General features: G+C 44.7%; 1 protein-coding gene and 1 long non-coding RNA gene across 3 annotated transcripts in view; one reads left to right on the top strand and one right to left on the bottom strand.

Moving 5' to 3' along the window:
• USP3 (ubiquitin specific peptidase 3) overlaps nt 1–10,261 on the bottom strand; it is a 37,308-nt gene extending 27,047 nt beyond the window's left edge. Inside the window, exon 1 of one of the 2 annotated variants that reach the window (XM_077918963.1) lies at nt 9,712–10,261. In XM_077918963.1, coding sequence (XP_077775089.1) covers nt 9,712–9,802 — 91 coding nt within the window. In that variant the 5' untranslated portion in view covers nt 9,803–10,261. The remainder of the gene's footprint in view (nt 1–9,711) is intronic. The other variant, XM_028707220.2, reaches the window with a different exon arrangement.
• On the top strand, nt 9,647–16,668 carry LOC144325505 (uncharacterized). Its single transcript, XR_013390659.1, has 3 exons — nt 9,647–9,787; nt 13,559–13,607; nt 14,950–16,668. It is a non-coding gene; the product is annotated as an uncharacterized LOC144325505 (long non-coding RNA).
• The last annotated feature ends 5,762 nt before the right edge of the window (nt 16,669–22,430 follow it).

Genomic DNA, 22,430 nt, shown 5'->3' with positions numbered 1-22,430 from the left:
CAATTCATAAAAGCAAAATGTTCAAACCACTTTACATGTTATTCCAGTAACCATTCCAGTAACCCTGTGGAGTAGACACTATTATGTGTATGTTGCAGGGGGATGGGGCTGAAGCAATGACACAGTGGCTTGCCAAAGATCACCTATCATTTTTTAGTCAGCTGCAATGACTTTTGAACCAAGAACTTCTCAGTTTTTGCCTGCTATGTACTGGGTAAAGGTAAAGGAACCCCTGACCGTTAGGTCCAGTCGTGGACGACTCTGGGATTGCGGCGCTCACGTCGCTTTACTGGCCGAGGGAGCTGTATTTGTCCACAGACAGCTTTCGGGTCATGTGGCCAGCATGACTAAGCCACTTCTGGTGAACCAGAGCAGTGCACAGAAACGTCGTTTACCTTATTGACGGAGAGGTACCTATTTATCTACTTGCACTTTAATGTGCTTTTGAACTGCTAGGTTGGCAGGAGCAGGGACCAAGCAACGGGAGCTCACCCTGTCAATGGGAATCGAACCGCCGACCTTCTGATCAGCAAACCCTAGGCTCTGTGGTTTAGACCACAGCGCCACCCGCATCCCATATGTACTGGGTACCACCTCTCAGATATCATATTCAAACCCAGGCTGGTACAAAGAGGGTTGAAGGTGAGTAAGAAGTTATCTGTAGCTTTCATACTCACAGGCAAGAAAAGAGAAAAGTCAAGTTAGGATGAAACAGCAGACAAACAGGAAATGGGATTTAGAGAACAGCTGAGTCAAGAGACTGAAGATAATGCCCAAGGTAGCTTTAAACAATACACTTCTAAAGGCAACTCACCACTCTCCAAGAACTTATTAGTCATTTTCTTAGACAACTAACTAAAAGACCTGCACTAAAGCAACAACTGGCTAGTTTAAATGATTGAATTTTGCTTGTCCTCCAACTCTGACCACTGACCTCACTGCACTCTTGGCTTCCAACTTCACAAGTCCCTTCCTGCAATCCAAATCCTTGCCCATGAGCAAGAAACTTTCTTCCTCTGGCACTTCTCTCTTAGTGGTTGCTTTTTCCCTTTACTCTGTGCCTTCAAGGTTACTTATCCCTTCAGGAAAAATTCCACATTCTACTGCTGACACAGTCACCCTAAGCAGCGAGCCACAGCAGCTAAGCCAATACCCGAGAAACAACTACGCAGATAGGCGGATGGCAGCCAAGTTTCAAGTCTATTACATATAAACATTACTAATTCATGTATATGATATAGTTCCCTTTTCATCAAACCTAGCCTGTCTACTAAGAGCAAACAAGACTATCTTCTGAAGCGTAGAGACTAACAAGATCTGTTGACACAGGGAACCAAACATGTCTGCATTTCCAGGTAACCAGAAATTCTGAAGTAATCATGAAAATGTATATAACAGAACCAATGAGATACAGAAAAATAAAGATACCTTATTAATGTATTCTTTATTGTTCTGTTTTAAGTGCTTCATTAAAAGTTGTTTTTCTTCTACTCCACCCTAGCATGAAACCCAATGTCATACCCCTTAAGTTATGCAAATACCCAGATGAGGCCTGGTTTCCATTCAGTAATCAAGATGATATCAGCACTGGCTGAGCGAGAACACAGAAAGTTGTTTTTGCACTTATGAGTGAGGAGAAGGAAAGTACACACTTGGACTGTGGCCACAAACCCCTCCCTAATCTACCTTGAAGCATGATTGCCACATGGAAGACGGATTTAAAATTTACTGCATGTTGCACATTGAAGGAAAATTATATGGAAATGATTTATAGATAGTACCTAACTCCAAGTAAATTGGCAAAGATGTATAAAAGTGAAACAGGTATCTGTTGGAAATGTCAAGAAGCAGAAGGAACGTTTTATCATATATGGGTGGTCATTCGAATAGTTAATGATGCTTTGGAAAGGATTTATAATGAAATGAAGAAAATGGTTTACAAGAATATTCCAAAAAACAAACAAACCAGAAGCATTTATTTTGGGTATGGTACAGACAGAGGTACCCAGGGAACAGAAAAAGCTATTTATGGATGCAAAGACAGCAGCTCAGATTTTGTTAACTCAGAAATGGAAGGTGGGAGAGGTTCCAAAGAAGGAGGAATGGCAACTGAAAATGATGGATTATGCAGAGCTAGCAGGCCTAGCCAGCAAGGTAAGAGAACAATAAGAATGTATGTATAAAGGGGAATGGAAATTATTTGTGGAATATTTGGAAAACAATTGTAAGCAAGTGAAAATGCTAGCAGGATTATTGTAAATTCAACAGTATAATGTAGATTAAGATATAACGGAAAGGGGAAAACTAGATAGAGGAAATAGAATATGCGGTTACTTTTGGAAGTACAAGGAAAAACAAAGAGAAAATGGGAAGTCATTGGATGTACTGTTGTATATTTAAAGGTGGAAAATGTATATTGGAAAATTTAATAAATTGGTTTTAAAAGCAGCATGAATGCCAAATCAAAACACGAGGATGAAGCAGCATTTCACTGATGCAACAATCCTTACCTGCACACACCTATGGCTGGATGATCATTTTCAGTATCACTGAATTACTTTAAGGGTCTCATTTTTTAAAAGAATTACTTACAACTCAATACAATAAAAATCACATGCATTTAAAATAAACAATAAAGAATGCATGCCAAGCATCATAATAAAAAAAACATAATAAAATTGGGCCAGCTATGAGGGAAGCAAAGGTATAGGTCTGACATTTAGCTGTGGCTTGTTCTGCCTTTTCATACTGCACGCTCCTTACAGGAAACCTGCAACCGCAATTTTATGCTAATGACCAGACTGCATGAAAGAATAACCTCAAATTCAACTTCAAACTACTTTCTAGTTCTTGTTTGGAGACAAGCTGCCATTTATAGAAACCTTAGTTTTCCCAATTCAGCTATCACAGCAAACAGAAAGCTACTCAAATCAGAGGAAATCTGAGCATGTGAGAGGAGCACCTAAGTAGGGACACCAAACCATGGTTTGGCTGTAACATGATAAACTGTGCCTAAACTGTATCAGAGCTTTCCACAGTATCACTGAGCTACTTCTCTGTGTAGCCAAGATGAAATAAGGTATTAAAATATTCCGACATGTAGAAATTGACATGTGTTTTAAATCTGCTTTTAGTTTAACAGTTGGTTTTAATTATGTTTTAAGTTTAAGTTTGCCTTTCATTGTTTGTTTTAGTTTATGTAAATGACTTAGAGATTCTGTTTATAATCAAGCAGTATATAAATTTTGTTAAGCAGAAAAAAATAAGAATGATTTATTTCAAATGACAGTTGCTGTGACAGAGGAATTATGACCACTTGCACTGACAAGTCCTGTACATATCATCCTCTGGTATCATTTATAACCAAGACTGGGTACATGTGCAAAGATTTTCACAAGCTGACAGAATAGTTTTCCAAGCACTGCAATAGAACCAAATTTCAATCGCTATGGCAACCGGGCATCTAACATATATTTCCAGCCCTATGATCTATACACTGAGTCGATACAAACAAGGCATACAAAGAACCCCTCTTCAGCAGCTGCCCCAGAATGAATCACTCTTACTCTCATCTAGATGAGAGTAAGTCTCCCAGGCAACTTCCAGTTATGCCAAAAACCTTCAGCCATGTGGGTCAAGCTGGTAACACAATAAATATTCCCATTTTAAAAACGTAATTGAAAAAGCATAATAAATACTCAGTATAATAATTGAAGACATTGTTATTAGTCAAGAGATTAGAGCTGAGTTGGCCTGCCTGTAAACTGATCCAGCAAATACTCTCAATAAAATGCCTATATTCCAAAAATGCCACTATCGTTTTATTATGTTATGGTTACCATATGTTAGAATGGCTACTCATGAAGGATGCTTGCTGCTGAGCCCTGCAGCAGTCAGTGTTAGAAAATGAGGTATGAAAGCTAGGAGCTAAATAGCACCTTAAACCTAGGTTGTGGGCGCAACAACAGAATGTCTAGGCACACTTTTTAAATAACAAGAATACAAAGTTGAAAATGAATGAACTGTAACTAAAATATTATGTTCATTTTTCAAATGGTCTATTCCTTCCCCTGCCCACCCCTCTAATATTCTTAAGAGGGTCTCTTCTCCAGTCTTCAGAGAATAGCTGGAAGTAGGGAGGCAGAAAAGGGTCCTCCTTTCCTTCCACTCTGCAGTTTTAATCTGAAATTTTAGGCGCAGTACTGTGCCCAGAGCTCAGAAACTGCTCACACTAATTAAATTCCCTGTCGCAAAATGCACCTAGAGCAACGGGAGTTTTGAACACTGGCAGCAGTCCTAGTCAAATCAAGCAGCATTACAAAGCTTCTCTCATTGGCTACCTGCTATAACCACAAGTCTCTCCAATAAGGAACACAAGCAAGTCCTAAGTGGCAAAAGTGAGTGCTTAGTGGAGAGTTTCAGACTAGAATTTGGGTGCCGGGGCGGGGGAGGGGACTCAGGTGCAAATTTTCACTTAAACCATGAGGTGGGCCATTAGCACAATCACCCAACTTACCTCTCACTGGGTGCAGTGTTCGAAACTCCCATTGTTCTAGACACATTTTACGACAGGGAATTTCATAAATACAAGCAGTTTCTGAACTCTGGAAGCACCTAATATTTCATATTTAAACTGCCACTGCTGATTGTTTGGGAGGAGAAATTCCTTCCCGCTAGACTTCCAAGAGATTGCTGCAGTATCAGGTAAGTTGATAGGTTCCACCTCTCAGCTGGCCTTACAGAAAGGCAGTGTTTCGCTCTCAGAAGCCTTGGATTGCCTGCCCTTAGGCTAGGAGTACAACTGCCTTTTTCCTCCCTCCATCCATCTCATTCCCATCTTGTCTCAACCACTGAAAACGGACAGGGAGCAAAGCTCTCACTGCCTTGTCTGGCTCTTTCCTCAAGAGTTGTGAAACTCTCCCCCACCCATCAGCTTTCACTGAAACTGCTGGAGGAATGGGCTTGTCTACAGAATTAATTGCACAGGAGAAATTAAACCTTGGGTGGAATTTCACACATGTGGGAGATGGAAGGAGAACTAGGGAGAATGATCTAGACAGGAGCGGTGGTTTTCTAACTTCCCATCCACAGTGCACTTGGAAACTGCTGAGCATCTTGGTGGACCACTTAAATATTTTTCTCTCTTTAGCAACTCTCATGCACTGTACTTTACAATGTTAAGGAATTCAAACTGTAATACAATAAAATGCAATGTATAAGAAACAAAAGAAGCAATTTGGGCACAATTTAGGGGGAAAAGGGTTTTCAATCCTGATCTGGATCTGCCTGTTGCTCAGAAGCAAATCCCAATTGAGTTCATTGGGGCTTCCTCTCAAGTAAAATATGCATGGATCGGGGACCTGAAAACTTTTCTTTTGAACTCAATATGTTTTGTTTAGGTTTTAGCTGCCTTGTTTAATGTGCTTTTAATGTATGATGTGCTTTTAATTTGAAATACACTAGCCAGTTAGTTATGATGGTTTAAGTAGTGCATGTTAAAGTGTTATCTACTTCAGACTCTCACAGGGATGCTTAAAATCAAAACAAATTTTGGAGTGGGATCATTGTAGGACACTTAAGTCTTAGGTTTGCGAACTGGACACTCAAGGTGGGTGTCTCTACCATCAGATGTATTGGCCTTTAATATGTGTTAACTGTAGTGCCAAAAATATATATATATTTATGAGGGAAAGGGGGTGTAGGGAAAATCCATGGCTTGTCTGCAGAATGGAAAGAAAGGAGGACCTTTTTCTGCCTCCCCACTTCCAGCCACTCTCTGAAGACTGGAGAAGAGACCCTCTTAAGAATATTAGTGGGGCGGGCAGGGGAAGCATGGCTTTGTTTGTTGTTGTTGTTTTGGTTTTTTTTGCAGTCTTCAGATGAGGACTGGACCTTGTGAAAAATGAACACAATATTTTAGCTGCAGTTCATTCATTTTCAGCTTTGTATTCTTGTTATTAAAAAGCGCACCTAGACATTCATTTCATTGTTGCACCTACAACTAAGGTTCAAGGTGCCATTTAGCTTCTAGTTTTCATATCTCAGTTTCTAACACTGGCCAGAAGGTGGATCCCATGGCGAGTCTCATCAGTGGACATAATTTGGAGGCCTCTGGTTAAACAAAAGCTTTATTCTAAACACCACAAAAAATGAGGAATAAGTACAGCATCACCAAACAGTGCCGAGGAATGTAGTCACAACTGTGCTCATTAACTTTATTGACTATATTTAGATTCCCAATTCAATTATAGTTCTCTATATGACATATGAAGTAGAATTAAAACAAGATAAAATCACAAATTCATTACAATCTAAAAACAGCACTAGAGCAATTATAATGAATGCTTTAAAAAGCAGTAAAATACAACCATAAAGAAACAGCAAAAAATAATTAACAGCAGAGGTTAAAATTGCTGTCTCACTATAAGAACAGCAGTAGCAGAGAAAGAGAATACCCAATTAATGACATCCAATATAGGCAGAAAAATATGTTTTCACTAGAAATGTTTACAAACCAGCCCAGAATATTTTATTTGTCATCTTGTATAATTCTAATACAAAACACAAAAGGACAGGGGGAAAGTTCCCACACTTGTTCCCTTTATATGTCTATAGTATATTGTAGAAAGAAAAATAACTCCTGTCCTCCTCTGCTGAACTCTGTTCAACAGGGTATTCCCAAAGGAGTGTAACAGCCACACATAAATATGCGTGCGCGCGCGCACACACACACACACACACACACACACACACACACACAGGAGTCTATTGGAAATCCACATTGCAATACAGTACATCATAAACTCCTGGCTTTTCTAGAGCGTTACAAGCATGATTGATGTTTTATGGACTGGAAGAACCATGGGAGGGCTGAGACTGCAGGGAGGGGAAGGTGGTAATGAGAGGGGAACTTTATCAAACAAAGCGTACGGAAAAACTCTGGCATCCTGTAAAACACTCCTACATTTGTGTAAGTGCACTTATGTTAATTTACATATACAATAGACAAAGATGTATCTGGCCCTGTCTCAGCAAAACAGCAACTTCAACTGTACTCTTTAGGAGTGCAATTGTAACATCTTCCAAACTAATTCAATTTTGCAGCAAATTCCCCCAAATCATTGTCAGGATATTTATACAAACATCAGACTTACAGGAAGCCATTTGCAAGGGGCAAGTAACACTTCCATGCAGACAACTAGCTTGTCAGGCCCTAAGGACAGCTCACAGTACAGTGGTACCTTGGTTTATGAACTTAATCCATTCCGGAAGTCTGTTCTGAAACCAAGGCGTGCTTTCCCAATAGCAGCGGGGGACTCAGTTTACAAATGGAACACACTCAACAGGAAGCAAAACATGTTGTTATTCCAAGGCAAAGTTCACAAACCAAAACACCTACTTCTGGGTTTGCAGCGTTCTTAATCCAAGTTGTTCATAAACTAAGCTGTTCTTAAACCAAGGTACCACTGTATACTTTTATAATCTGCAAGATACTGACACTGATACTTTTTACTACATTACCTTTGGTAATGTTATCTTTCTGACCTTCCTTGAGGAAGAGGAACTTCATGCCAATGATCTTGCCTAACAGATTTACTTGCCTGAGCTAATAGATACGCCCCTTATGACTAAGTTTGTTTTCTTTTTCAGTGCTTTCATTTACACTTTAGCTCTCCTGCAACATCACATAGTATAATAAATTCTGCTTTAACACTGCATGTTTTACAGAGTAATATAACTGGTTTAGCCAAAGGCAGCAGTAGTACCTACCACACCTTAGCTCCAGGATGGAGTTGCACAGGAGATTCAAGCAAGCTAACAGCCTCTCTCAAACACTTAAGAGCAGCCATGTAGCTTTTCCTCCATAGAAGGAAACCTCAGAAAACAACATTAGAACGTTTCCTCACTTTAGTGACAAGATGCAATCCACAACCCATTGAACTGCAAAACTCAGACTGAGTTTTGCAAATTCAAAAGAGAGGCTTTTCAAGTACAACTCAGACATTTTAGAGAAAAAGAGAAGTTACAAGAGCACAGCTGAAACACTGTAAAATACCCTACTATTGATCTACTTCCTACTGGAAAGGTGAAAACAACTCAAAGTGAAACAACTGAACACAACATACAGTACGTACTCTGTTTCCATGAGCGTACTGAAAATGTAAAGCAAGTGTCTCAATGTTTATTACCACCATGAAACGAACAAAAGGCCAAACATGGAAAGTCTTACATTTGCACCACAACACACATCTCAATTATGTAAATATTGACTGAGGCCATGTGTACACACAGAGGAATCAAATTACCCAGCATTTCCTGTTGAAACTTTCCCTCCCCATATGTTTTATTGCACTATATCCACCCTCCAGCCTACTGTGGCCCAGTTCACTGGCATGGCCTAAATTCAAAAATACAAGAGGCACCTTCCAGCACATTAAACACAAACAACCTCTTCATCAACCAACCAACCAATCTTTACTGCGGTCGAAGGCCAGGCAGCAAAGTTAGCAACAGCAACACAGCCTCTTCAGCCTCCTCCTCGGTGGGTTTTGTTTTTCTAGCTACTGCTCTCTCACTGGAACAAAGCTAGAAAAAATTCTGCATTCTTTCCCATTCGAAGGCAAGGAACCCCTTGGCCACCTCCTCTCTCCAGGACAATGCCTTGCCTGCCAGCACATGGTCAGGATCACATCTGCTAGACTTCCCTCTCTAAGAAAGTAAGCCAAGCTAGGCAGAACTGTAGAGGCCAAGCATTCCTGAGCCCACAGAATGGGAAGGAGAAAAATGAGGCCTGCAAAAACATTCACGGATAGATGAATGCAAAAACTACATATCCTGAGCTTTGGGAGGTAGGAGTGCTGCAAATGATCCATCTTTCTAAAAAGAGTAGAAAATGTGATCCCTCCAACATCTCCAGCAATGGCCCAGGATGGTGCCCTGCTGAGAAAGGGTCTGAAATCGAAGACTTCCTGCTCCTTTCCTTGCCCCCCCCCGCCCCAGCCTTAGCATCAGTGGACCATAGAGAGAAAAAGGTCACAAAGGAAATGAGAAGGAAGCTCAGGATTTCGGGTGGGAAGTTATGTAAGGAGGCAGCCTAGTACTGTACATGCATAACGAAAAGGAGATGCACTGTTGTTTGCACACGACAGACAGTGGGAGAATATCGAGAGATCAGAGAAAATGGTTTAATGGGATCAGGAGGGCAGAACCCGAATGCGGAGTCTCACCAGGAGGGGATAAAAGGAGGAACAGGAAATCTTACACAGAACCGGGGAAGTGAGGCAACGGCCACGAGGCAGAGCCTGTCAAGGGTTACCACAACTTGAAGGCAGGGAAAAGCCCAAGCGAGACCAAGGGAGACGCGGTGCCTCTTCGGGGTGCTGCCCCCCCTCTTTGTTGCTCTGGCGTGCAAGGTGCAGGAAAGGGCGGGGCGAGGGGCAAGAGGAGGCAAAGCTAGTGGAGAAAGCGAAGGCCCCTGAAGCAACAGGGAAGGGGAATAAGGACGGACTCGAGAGAGGGAGGGGTCGCGGGAAGAGCAAAATCCCAGAGATCTTTTTGTTGCCGGGGGGGGAGACGGGTGTTTAAATAAAGCCGGGCGGGCGAAGGGCCTGGACGTGTCCCTGGAACAAAGGAGCGGGGTTGGGAGGGGGAGGGGAGCGAGGAAGAGGAAGGTGCCTGTCAGCCGCCCCCCCCCCGCCCGCCCCCACTCACCGCTGCAGCACCACGAGGAGGGCGAGCCCTGAGGGAACTTGGCCGAGTCGGGCGCCAGGCAGACGCTGGCGCCGAGGTGAGGGCACTCCATGGCGGCGGCGAAGGGCCGGGGCGCGACGTGAGGCGGGCGAGACGAAGCGCAGGCCGGGACTGAGCGGGGGGGGGGGGGGGAGGGGGCAGGCCGGGGCCTGGAGAGCAGCGCTCGCTCCGCCTTTTCTCTCGCGCGCGGGGTAGCGCCGCTACGGCGCCTGCGCCGGCCGGCACCTCAGCGCCCGGCCGCCATCGCGGTCTTCCTCACAGGCGGCGGCGGCGGCGGCCCTTTCCTTCTGCCGCTTCTCACGGCGAGGTCCCCGTCCCGGAGGACCACCCCAACCCCCCAACTTCGAGAGCTCCCGCCGCCGCCGCCTCACGGAGCTTCCGGAATCGTGGTTACGGGAAGGCGAGGCGAAAGGAGCCCTCGGCCCAAAAAGGCAGAGTTTGAGGGGGCGAGTCGAGCAGCTCCCCGCTCGGCCTCTTGGTGTTGTTTATGTGGCGCGAATGGGAACCGGAAATGAGCGGCTCTTGGCTTTGTCTCTCGGGGAGTTTGACGGCGCTCAGGCCCCGCCCCTTCCTTCCCCACCACTCGCTTCGCCCAGGAATCCAGGCTCCGGGTTTGTCTTCCCACCGCCTGGTTCGGCTTTCCCAGCGACGGCTCTACGTAGCTCCTGCTGTTCCCCCTTTCGCCGCTAGGGGGACGGAGCAGAAAACGCGCCTTGTCCTCTCTGCCATCCCTCCCGCCTTGCGCTAATCCTGAGATGAAGGCATCGCAATCAGACTTCTCCCTTTTTAAATTATTATTAGTTTCCGCAATTGCTGCTAGTGGTCGCCTTATAATGGTAGCTGAAAATGATTATCAAGACATTTCCCACACACAAACACATGCACAACAAAACAAGTTAAAACAATCACAATTTAAAATGCAGTAAAATCCAATTAATCAAATTTACCAGAAGTAGATAACAGCAGCTGAATAATTTAGCAGCTAAAACAAATCAATGAAAGGGGTTGAGCAGAAGGCACAAAAACAAACATTTTTGTTGTTGATGATGTCCCCAGTGAGGTGTGCCTGGCACCCACTTCCACTTCTTTACAAGACACATCATTTGAACCTTGACAAATATGACTTTATGATTTTATTTATTACTACATTTATATCCCTCCTTTTCTCCAAAGAAGTCAACCTAGCACACACATTTCTACCTCTCAACAACACCGTGAGGTAGGTTAAGCCAAGAGTGAGTGTCTGCCAAAGTCACCAAGTGGGTGAATAAGGATTTGTGCTCTGGCCTCCCAGGTCCTAATCCAGCACTCTAACCACTACACAACACTGTTTGAGGATAGTGGGGGTCAGGTACCATCTAAAAATTACTTTATAAAAGTTTTCTTTTGAAGTGATTCTGCACAAACTGCAGCTTACAGATCAAGCATAAGGGAAGCCCCACATAGAGCTCATTGCAGTAATCAAGTCTTGAAGTAATCAATTGTAAGGGAAACCTATGCCGGGAAAATTTTGTATTTAGAGGAGATAGGTCAATTGGTTTATACAATTCTTCCTCATTGCTTAGGGAGAAATGTGACTCATCAACCTGGGAAAGTTGCCAATCTAGGAGAAGGAAAATCTGATCTGAAACCGCTGCTGCCTTTTGGGATATTTTCAGGAGAGAGAAAAAGGCTGGGGAGTAAACACTACATGGAGTGGAGTCACCAAGATAGTTGCATGGCCTCTTGTATGCCTCCTTCCAGCAACTATTGCAGCCAGGCTGCTGCCAAATGTATTGTTCTGCTTTCCTTTGGACCACATCAGTGAGACTGATGTCTGGACAGCCCAGGACCTTCCTACGCACTGCCCAGGCTTGAGCCCCAGGGAGGTCACTTCAATGTTGCTAACACAGTGGTTTGGCTTCACCCCTGGAGGCACGCTTCATTGTCTCTTGGGACAAATGAATGCCAACAACCTCATTGCTTATTGCAGTGTTTCCCAACCGGTGTTCCGCGGCACACTAGTGTGCCGCGAGACGTTGCCTGGTGTGCCGTGGGAGGGAGGCTGGCGAGTCGGGCGGCGAGAGGCGGGGCGGTGGCGGCGAGGATCCGCGTCGAGCCGGGGGCGGCTCCGCGGTGGTGGTGCTGAGGTTTCTCTCTCCATTCTCCCCTCACACACACACACAGGAAATAACACAGGATCAGCTGACACGACCCGGCCAATGGGGCGGCGGCAGGGCAGCGCGCGCAAAAGGGAGGAGCGCGAGACAGCGGACGAGGAGGAGGCCGGCATGTCCGGGCAGCAGCAGCAACAACAGCAGCAGCAACTCCCGGCGACGGCTCCTCAAGCCCCGGGCAACCCTCCTCCCTCACCGGCCTCGGCCGCCCTCCTGCTCCACCCGCCGCCGCCTCCCCCGCCGCCGCCGGCCACCTCGGCCCCGCCGCCGCCCCCTCCTCCGCCCGCTATCGCCGCCACCACCACAACAGCCGCCGCCGCCTCAGCTGGGCCCATGCCTGCCGGGAGCGGCGGTGGCAGCAGCAGCGCCCCGGCGCCCTTCCCTCCCGGCGTGACGCTGCGCGCTGACGTCACGGGGCTGTAATGGTGATGTGCCTTGAGATTTTTTTCATCAAACAAGTGTGCCTTTGCCCAAAAAAGGTTGGGAAACACTGGCTTATTGGTACAATCTCTTTGGGACTGTCAATGATTTTTGGTTTGCTTAATTGTTTTGATGTACTGTTTGTGCTCTAATAATAAGTAGCAGCAGGATTTGGGAAGATCCACATGGCCCGGCTAGAGGCTGAGTGCCTGCCAGTAGTAGTGCAATTGCAGAGTTAATTAAGTATGCTGGCCCCTGTGTTTTGGACTAGCTTAACAGGTGGGAGGAATTTAGATATTAGGCCAGCCAGCTACGGGTTCAAATTATATAAATCTCTCACGTGGGGTCAGACTTTGGAGCTTCAATGTAGACGCTGACCAGGAGGGTGTCATCTTCCTTTCTTCTTCATTCTTAATAAACTACATAAAGTTTGGCTTTGGGATCTTGCATATATTGTTGCAGACTTGCAGGATTAATGTAAAATCTCCCATGAACATAAGTCACTTGGTTCATGCTACAGAAGGGGATGCCAAAAAAATGCAGGTTGCTCAGACCCAGAGAGATGGTTGTTTATAAGCGGGAAAAGCCCTGGAGAAAGTTAAGTATACTAGATGCTATCTCAGGGTCCCTGGTTAAATATTTGCTTAGGGTCCAAAAATCCATCTTTGTCAGAGGGCGCTGTAGGGGTCCAGCATTACTGGACAGTCTTTTTAATGTAACTGGCCTACTGCGCAAGGCACTTTTGTGTAAATAATAATAATTATAAAAAAGAGGCTTAAGAGGTTTCTACTTGCCTCCCCTTCCATCACAGGGATTTCCAACCCACCAGTTATGCTGACCTACCTGAAGTAGCTGTGACCTTTTGCATGCAAAGCAAGTGTTTTCTCACTGAGCTACAACCCCCCCCTGAGTAAACTGCCTCGGGTACTTTTTTTGTGGGAAAGTGATGTATATTTAGAACCAATGCAATCACAGTGGAGGAAGTGACCTTTTGAAATAACACTGAGGAGAGGACCTTCGGTTCCAGCAGCTGAATTTTGAAGCCTTTCAAGCATGGTAGCTGTGGGCATTGGTCTCCAAAGAAAATACATTTTCTCCCATACTATTTCCACTGCTGAGCACTAGGGGGCGCCAGGCACATGCTCCAGAACTCATACTTTTTTTAGACACTGAAGTGCCTTCACTTAACAAACTAATTCATTGTGCATTGCTGTTATTTCTGCATCTTTCAGTGGTAATCCGTGAAAAACGAGATGGTCTAAAGTCATTGAAAACTGTTTGGTAAGTTGAAATTTCTGGTTTTGGAATACACTTTCAGATATTCTATTCTGATAATCAGCTTTTACACCAGGCATAGGCAAACTCGGCCCTCCAGATGTTTTGGGACCACAACTCCCATCATCCCTAGCTAACAGGACCAGTGGTCAGGGATGATGGGAATTGTAGTCCCAAAACATCTGGAGGTACGAGTTTGCCTATGCCTGTTTTACAAAGTATTCTAAGTAACTGGGAAGGTAAATGAAAAATATATCGTATTAATAAAGGAAGAGAGAAGACAGCCTAGGACTAAACAACTGAGGAAATCAAATCTAAGTGTAAGTCAAAAGAGCCAGGTTTCACAGTTAGGGAACCAGAACATGGGTGTAGCCAGGGGGCAGCTGCTCCCCCATCAAGTTAATAAATAAAAATACTTAACTAAAAGTAGAAATAATCAGAACGCTTGAAATTGAAATGCTCACTGAGGTCACTTGGGTGATGATATGGCACATTTTAGTGACATATCTGGCAACCAACTGAGTGATAGGCTGTGTTTTGTGAACTCACAAATTTGCATCACAGGTAACACTCTTCTGGAAGTTTCTTGTGGTTTCCAGCATTTTCTCCTGAGAGTGCGCACTTGCAGGGACTGCCTAGGAACTGTTGTTGATACAATTCATTCCGAATCTGATGATGACAAGTGGGTGTCCTTGTCCTGGCTATGCTCAGGAGCCAGAGATCTTACCTTTCCAGCAACCAGGTGGCTCAAAGGAGGGACCACCTATCCTCAACCTTAGCAGCAGAGAATCCTTCCTCCTGAGAAGAACCCTTATTCATGAGCAGTCCTTTATTCTGGAGCAACATAGCAACTGGGCATGGATTTTGTCATTGGCTTGCAGCCCGAGCTTGGACCTTTCTCCATCTGCATTCTTGAGGGCTTCAGGCGGGGTGGCTCAGCCTCTCCATCTAAATTTGCTGGGAATCTGTTGACAATTAGATTGGATCCTCTGGAGGTGGCCCTAAGGAGGCCCCCCCAAATTCATACAGGAACCGTTAAAGGGCTGGGGCTCTTACCAAGGTGCACACGGCTGTTTCTGCATATATATTTTTAATAGTAATTATATAAAATATATTAATTTGCTGGCAGTTGTGCAGAGCATTTTGCACGAATAAATGTCAACCCATACTGGTTATTGGAGCTGCATTTGAGAAAGCAGCTATGAAATTGTTTTTAGAAGATTTAAGCAAAGATCTGAGAGTTTCCTTTCTCGCTTCGGAATTTTGCTGAGCTTTTAGATGTGTAATTTCCTAAATGCCTGCATTGTTTTATGTTGCTTTGATTCTCTCAAAATTACTTGTGATCTAGGCAAGACAGGTACAGGAGCCCTGAGAGAACAAAATGATGTCAACGCAAGTAGTCAGAAGGGAGCCAGCCCATATTCAACTTATGCATATCCAGCTGGCCCTGCCTACCTACCCCAACCGCCCCTGAACCTTCTATTGGGGTTTCTCCCTTCTTCCTGCCACCTCCCACTAGTAACTGCATCTTCCCCTTCAGCCACTCTGTCCATTTGTGACATCACAGGAAGTTTGTAGCCCGTGGCAACTGCTTAGGGATGCATCTGCACAGCCTCCTATCCTGGTACTGGAAAGGGGAATGTCATGAACATTACTTAGATGTATTTAGAAATACCTTGATTTAGAAGTAAAAGATGGCTTGCTTAAGCTCTGCTGTTCCCTTCATTGCTGCTTTTGGGGAAAGCCTCGTCGGCTTGTAACATCCATGAAAGGCAAACACAGATACGGTGAGGGGAATGGCCCTCATTCAACAGTTATCATTCAGCCACCTCCACTGGCCAGCCTGCCAACCTCTGCTGGCTTCCACCCATGAATATCCAGTGGTTCATTTGCCCAGAGCCTGGAGGGCAGCCTACACCGCTATCTGAACATGCAATTCTCAGGCATACCATGTCTGGTGGGTAACCTATGTCCACTCTCTCCATTCATACTTACCCCAGCGTCAACGCACAAATATCCACACAGCTTTTGTCAATGGCCTTCTGAAGGTGAATTTCAACCAGCTTACATGCACAAACTTCAGCCTCCTTTAGCCCTGCAGCATCCCAGGCTTCCACATGCTAATCACAGCTTCTGCCAGGCCCATTACCAGCTTCCAACCATGGATATCTGCCACTTTCAAGCTGCGGTCCTGCTCAGCAGGTACACTTGCCTTCTCGTTGCTCCACAGAATCTCATTGATGGATGATGGCCTCCTTCCATTTGCCACTTCGCCTCCATGCAGAAGAAGACCACCAAGTACTGAATAACACAGCTGTTGTCCATCGTGTCCTCTTCAAGCTTTTGCCTTGGGCTTTCCCTTTGGGCTGCTTTTGTATATCCACTGAACTTCCGTGTGCTTATGCGACATCACAGGATGTCCACAGCCAATAACAGCAGCTGGAGCGGCATCATCATCACCTCAGGCCTCACAATGGTGGGTGCTGCTCAGCAGCCATTTCCCCTTTGCTTGTTTGCTATGTACAGCTCACTCCTTATCTGTAATGACACCAAAGAAAGGCATGCCATAAATCCACCTTCCCATTTTGATTCTCTGGCGCCCTATCTACATAACCTAGCAATTCCAAAATATAGACGTGTTTTTACTCTCGCAAGATTGAATGTATTGCCCTCGGCTGTACTTGAGGGATGATTCCAACAGATTCCTCACGAAAAACGCTAATGTCCCTGTGGAGATGGCAGCACAGAATCGGTGGCGCATGCCCTTCTGACTTGCACTCTTTATAAAGACTTGAGGAATGAGATTATCACCCCTCTTTTATTGTCCATTCTGGGTCACCCAACCACTGCCACAGTGTCCTTTCTCTTGGCAGATCAAGAAGAGCAGGTGACAGCAAAGGTTGCAGGGTTTTTAGCTGGGGAAATCAGAATAAGATCCACTATTTGTGTTTTATATAATCTGTGTTTTATATAATTGCCTTTTTGTTTCTGTTCTGTGTATATTGCAATGTTCTTTTGTTGCTATGGCCTATGGCTGACGCAAATAAAGTTTCAGTCATTCAATGGTCTCCTAAGTAAGTTATGAATTTTTCCAATTCTTTTTTAAAGTCATTATCTTGATTCCTGAGTCTCCCAGTCAGTTTTGCCATTTCAGCATATTCCAGCAATTTAACTTGCCATTCTTCCTTGGTCGGTACTGTTGGTTCTTTCCATCTTTGGGCTAGTAGCATCCTTGCAGCTGTTGTCACATACATAAATAGTCATTTCTGGTCTTTTGGGATATCGGAACCTTTAATTCCTAATAGAAATGCTTTTGGTTTTTTAACAAATGTTATTTTAAACATTTTTTTCCAATTCATTATATATCAATTCCCAAAAAGACTTTGTTATCTTACATGACCACCACATATGATAAAAGGTACCCTCCCTTTCTTTGCACTTCCAACAAATATTGGTGCTTGTTCTATACATTTTGGATAACTTAGTAGGAGTCAGATACCACCGGTACATCATTTTCATATAATTTTCTTTCAGCGTACAACATGCTGTAAAGAGCACCCAAAATATTCAAGACAGACAGAAGAATGTTGCATTCCCTTTAAAAACCACACACCAGCCATTTAGTTGGCTGAGTTGCACCTATATACAAACTTGGCCACTTTTCCTCTATCCTAAACAAAACTGTTGCCAAAATACTCTTACAGACGGTGCTATTTTTGTAGCCATGTGTTTCCTTGTAAACCACAGGGGCTGCCAGCATGGACTGTGTTGGTTCAATTCTTTGTTTAGCCAACTCATCAGTCAGCTCTTCCCCGTATTGTGTTTGAAACATTTGACACTGCTGGTGCTAAAGCAGGCCAGTTACAACCCCATCCTCAAATCCTCAGTCAGGCCCTGGCTGAGGCACCCAGGGGTTTGGAAGGGCCTCACTGGTCCAACCCAGCCATGCCACCATTCACAGCCTTCCCCACCAAGTTCCTGGGTGTTTCCAGTAATGGTGCCTCTTTTGAACATGAGCCAGCTCAGCTTGCATCCATCCTACCGTGTGGTTGTTGTTTTTTTTTGGGGGGGGGTTGGCACCAATCTGAGGACCCCTTCAATCTGCAGTCCTTTCTCGCATCTTTGTGGAAACATTTAAGGGCTGCTTAAGCCCACCTAATGTGGGAGAATGCCTGCATACCTGTGTCTGCATTGCTGCTCCTCTCTCTGGATCCAGGGGTGCCTGATAAAGTTGGGAGCACTTTCAAGATGGAAACATACAGAATCATACAGCATTGGAAGGGACATTTAGTCCAAGCCCCTTCCTCAGTGAAGGGTCTGCAATGCAGAAAGGCAACTACAGCATCTCTGGCCTAGCTTCCCTTTAATTACCTCAAGTGAAGTAATTACCTCCACCTCCCAAGGCAGTCAGGCAACTTAGCGTTGGACAACTCTTGCCATTAGGACATTTATCCTTAAGCTCAGCCATGCAGAGACTTGTGAGATGGGGGGTGGAGAGAAAAATGAAGAGAGGCTGCAAAGAGAAGAGAGTGTTAGGTGTCACTAGCATGATGGGGTGCAGAAAGATCAGTGGGGTGAGGAAAGGGGGCTAGCTGGAGATCAGAATAAAGAGAACACTAATGGAGGTGCTAGCTGGACCATCAAGAAGGCTGATTGCCGAAGAATTGATGCTTTTGAATTATTGTGCTGGAGGAGATTCATGAGAGTCCCATGGACTGCAAGAAGATCAAACTTATCCATTCTTAAGGAAATCAGCCCTGAGTGCTCACTGGAAGGACAGATCCTGAAGCTGAGGCTCCAAGACTTTGGCCACCTCATGAGAAGAGAAGACTCCCTGGAAAAGACCCTGATGTTGGGAAAGATGGAGGGCACAAGGAGAAGGGGACGACAGAGGACGAGATGGTTGGGCAATGTTCTCGAAGCTACAAACACGAGCCTGACCAAACTGCGGGAGGCAGTGGAAGACAGGAGTGCCTGGCATGCTCTGGTCCATGGGGTCACGAAGAGTCGGACACGACTAAACGACTAAACAACAACAATGGAGGTGCTTCCCTGTGGTTAACCTTGCAAACCAGACTCTTCATCTTTGCTGTAGTCATCAATAAACACTTGCTGGGCCACAATACTTTGCCACAAGACCAGGCACTATTTCATGACAGCACAACAGATAAGAAACCACATTGTGCTTTGGAGTTCCATGTGACAACAGCCCAATTGATTATGGGAGCAGCTACATTACATGAATCAAATGCTAGTGAGACATTCCTCCAATGGAGTTGAAACCACTCAGTTCTCCAGGTCAAGACACTTTCTAAAAAAGAATCTGTCTCAGCTCGATTTTCACAGAACACCTGTGCCAAAACCAATATATCCTAAATCTGCATCTCTCCTCCAGCGCTTCATGGATGCAAATAGGGATGCCCTTGTATACACCTCATTGCCATGTCAAGATTTGCAGCCAGGCTCTTCCCTTCTACTCCACTGTCTGCTGCATGATGCTGTGTGTTCCTCCTTTACTGATTCCGAAGGGAAGTGGGTGCTTGTTTTCTGCATTGAAGAAAAAGTGAACTGTCTAATTGGTTGCGGAATCTTCAGTGCTGGCAACAGGACAGCAACCCCCACAGTACCTGAGGGAGAATGGCACACACAGCTCTGTCTCCCAACACCTCACTGCTGCTCCTTGCACCCCAGCAGCCATCTTACTCTGTATAATGTTAGAGCTGGCTCTTATAAAATGCTATCACACTTCCTTACGTTATACTTGTGCAGCTGTACTGAGTGAAATATACAAGTGCACATTCACCTTACACTGACGTGCTAAACACCAGGGTTCAACCCAGGGTATGGAACTGAACCCTAAAGAATTACAGTGCTAGCCCCTGACACCATGATGATGATGCATTGTGAAATGTAAAAATAGGGAGAAATAGGGATGGTGATATACCAGGATCAGAGGCAGCTAGAGACTTTTAAAGAACAGTAAAAGTAGGCTCAGTAAAACAATATCAGATAAACAGAATGGCCACAATCCAGTACTATTGAATGCACATAAGCTTATTCAAATGAATGAGTATGAGTGTCCTTAAACAGATTTAAGGACACTCAAACCCATTCATTTGAATAAGCGGAACTGTGGCCAGTTAGAGCAATTTATTTTACTTGCAGTGACTATGAAGAATGTGTCTTTCCTGTTCACAGAGCTCTGTTTCTTGAAATAATGTCCATTTGTGCTCATGAGCAAACCGGCCATATTGGGAGTCTTCCTGGCCACCTCCCATGCCTCAGCACAGTCAGGTGCCAGAATCCCTTCCTTTGAGAGTTCCAGGCGACCCACACAGCAAGCCTTTCACCGAAGCCCATTTTTAACCAAGCAACACTTTAGTAATGATAGTTGCCAGAAGCCCCAAACCTTAAATGAATAACTTGGTCTACCTTTCAGCATCCACCCATATTTTGCTCCCTGCTATAAAAAGGCAAAGGTGCCTTGGCTGTGGGATTAGGTTTCCCTTGCTGTTTGTTTTTGAAAAGCCGTGGAAATGTCAAATGAAAGCCACATTAAGTTTTGGGTCACCATTTGTAAAGCATCTAGTCATTCATGCAGCCCCTTTGCTCAGAATCAAAAGCTTTTTGCTTTGGCCTTTTCAGTCCAAAGACTTGGTAAGCAGGAAGACATACTGAATGTAGATTTTAGCACCCAGAAGTTCACCTCACTGCCTTGACCTTATTGTTATTAAAAAATAAGATTAAAAAAGCAGTAACAGACCCACCAGTTGTTGCAGGAACCCAAGCAAGGGAATGTTGTGGTCCCACAAAGTCTCAATGTTGTATCCACATGCTCAGTTCTGTTGTGGGAGAAACATACTGAATGGCACTGAGTGGAGGCACCACTGTCCACCTTCTCAATCTATTCACCTCCCAGTCTCTAGAAGTCATATCTCCCTCCACCAAGTCTAAGGAAAGTCTGATGACCATGAGAGTAGCTGGACACCAACTTCCCAAATGTGTTACGTTCACTCTCCCAAACTACCTGCCTTTCCTGTGCTTGGCTGTGTCCAGTAACCTGCTGCTCAAAGCCACCTGGCCTGAATTATTAGCACCAGATGCAGATTGCCATGCAAAAGAACTGGGAGAGGGTTCTATTGTGGTCCTCCTGCCTAAAATGGGGCCCTACATGGCTCACATAGTCATTTGCACTGAGTATAGAAACATATTATACTAGAACTCTCTTAAATCCACAGTCTACTCCATTTATCCCATCCTTTTGGACAGGGACAGACCTTTTGGCCCAAAACTAGAAACCATGTTGACCACACCCCCATCTCTGGAGAATTCGCACACCCCCAGGACCCGACATTTGGCAAAATCATTACAGCACTTCCTATCGACCCTAACTTGATACACAGAACCCCTGTGATTGGAGAGGGGTGCTAACTTTCCCCTCTGCACACAGCTGAGCTGCCTGGGTGTACACAGATGCACTATGTCCTAGTTGGCGGATCACCAGCTGAATCCTCAAAGAGCCTTTGAGAGAAAGGAACCGTTTCTTAGGTCTAAGAAAGAAGACCCTCAGTCTATGTTTAAGCCAGTTGGGAAGAGTTGGCACTCCAGGATACCAATAATGCAACCTCTCTCTTGGTTCTTCCTAAAACACGGAGCCAAAATGTACAAACCCAGTTTTCTTCCCACCTAATTCACTACAGTCCAGGCCAACCTGCCGACACTACCTGCATTCAAGTGGCTGGTTAGAAATGAGCCTGGCCCGGGCACTGTGTTAACAGGAAGGTCTACCAAATCCAAACTCCTCCTCACCCACCACCTGCCTTTTGTCTTATCCCAAGAACAAAAAACAAAAAAATAACATCAGCAAGAATATTATTGGCCCAAAAATGGAAGCAAGAAGAATTACCGACGATTGAAGAATGGAGGATGAAGTTAATGGATTATGCAGAACTAGATAAACTAACAGGAAGGATTCGAAACCGGCAGGACCAGAAATTCACGGAAGACTGGAGTAAATTTATGGACAATTTGAAAAGTATTTGTGAAGATCAGACGACGTTTGTAGGTTTGCAAGAAGTTTTGTGAGGAGTATTATTGGAAGTATTGCAAAAATGGAAGAAGGGGAAGGATGATTCGTTAAGAGATGTAAAGGCAATATAAAGTTAAGAAATGCATAAGAAGTGGTTAAAACGGTGGATCATCAGAGGTGCTGATGGAAGTCTAAAAAGATTGTATAAGTGATAAGTTTTGTGGTACATTTTATAATTTATATGTTAAAATCAATAAAAATTATTTCTTAAAAAAAGAACAAAAAAACTCACCAGACACCAACAATAAGGGGTCCTGCATGCAAACACAGAGGGCTTTTCTGCACTGAGCAGCCCCTCCCTCCCTCCCTCCTTGCTAAAACAGGACTCTAGCTCTTGTGACTGAACAGGAGCTTCACAATGTGGTGGGTTTTCAAGGCTAAAATGCCCTTAAGAAGAGCAGCAATCAACCTAGAGATGTAGCCTATGGTCGCCTAGCAAAAAGCAGACCTTGGGGGCTCATCAACACTACTTTTTGTCCTAGGATTTTTTTCTGCTTGCATTGTGATTTCTCAGCATGGGTCTGAAAGGCTTTTATTTTGTCTTACCACTTTCCCTGGGAAAACCCATAGTTTACTACTGAATCGGAACAAAACATTAATCTGCAGAAAACCTGATTGACATTTGTTCTGGGTCAGCAGGTTTTCCCAGGGAAAGTGGCAGGACAAGTCCACTTACCCTGAATGATCAGGTTGCATTGTGGCCTGACCATGAGCCTGGTCAGCGATCCAGCAGCCCACTG

This window comes from Podarcis muralis, chromosome 14, assembly GCF_964188315.1.
Source record: "Podarcis muralis chromosome 14, rPodMur119.hap1.1, whole genome shotgun sequence".
NCBI classification, from domain to species: Eukaryota; Metazoa; Chordata; class Lepidosauria; order Squamata; family Lacertidae; genus Podarcis; species Podarcis muralis.
Note: the sequence above shows the minus strand (reverse complement) of the source record. Positions and strands in the feature narration are given on the sequence as shown.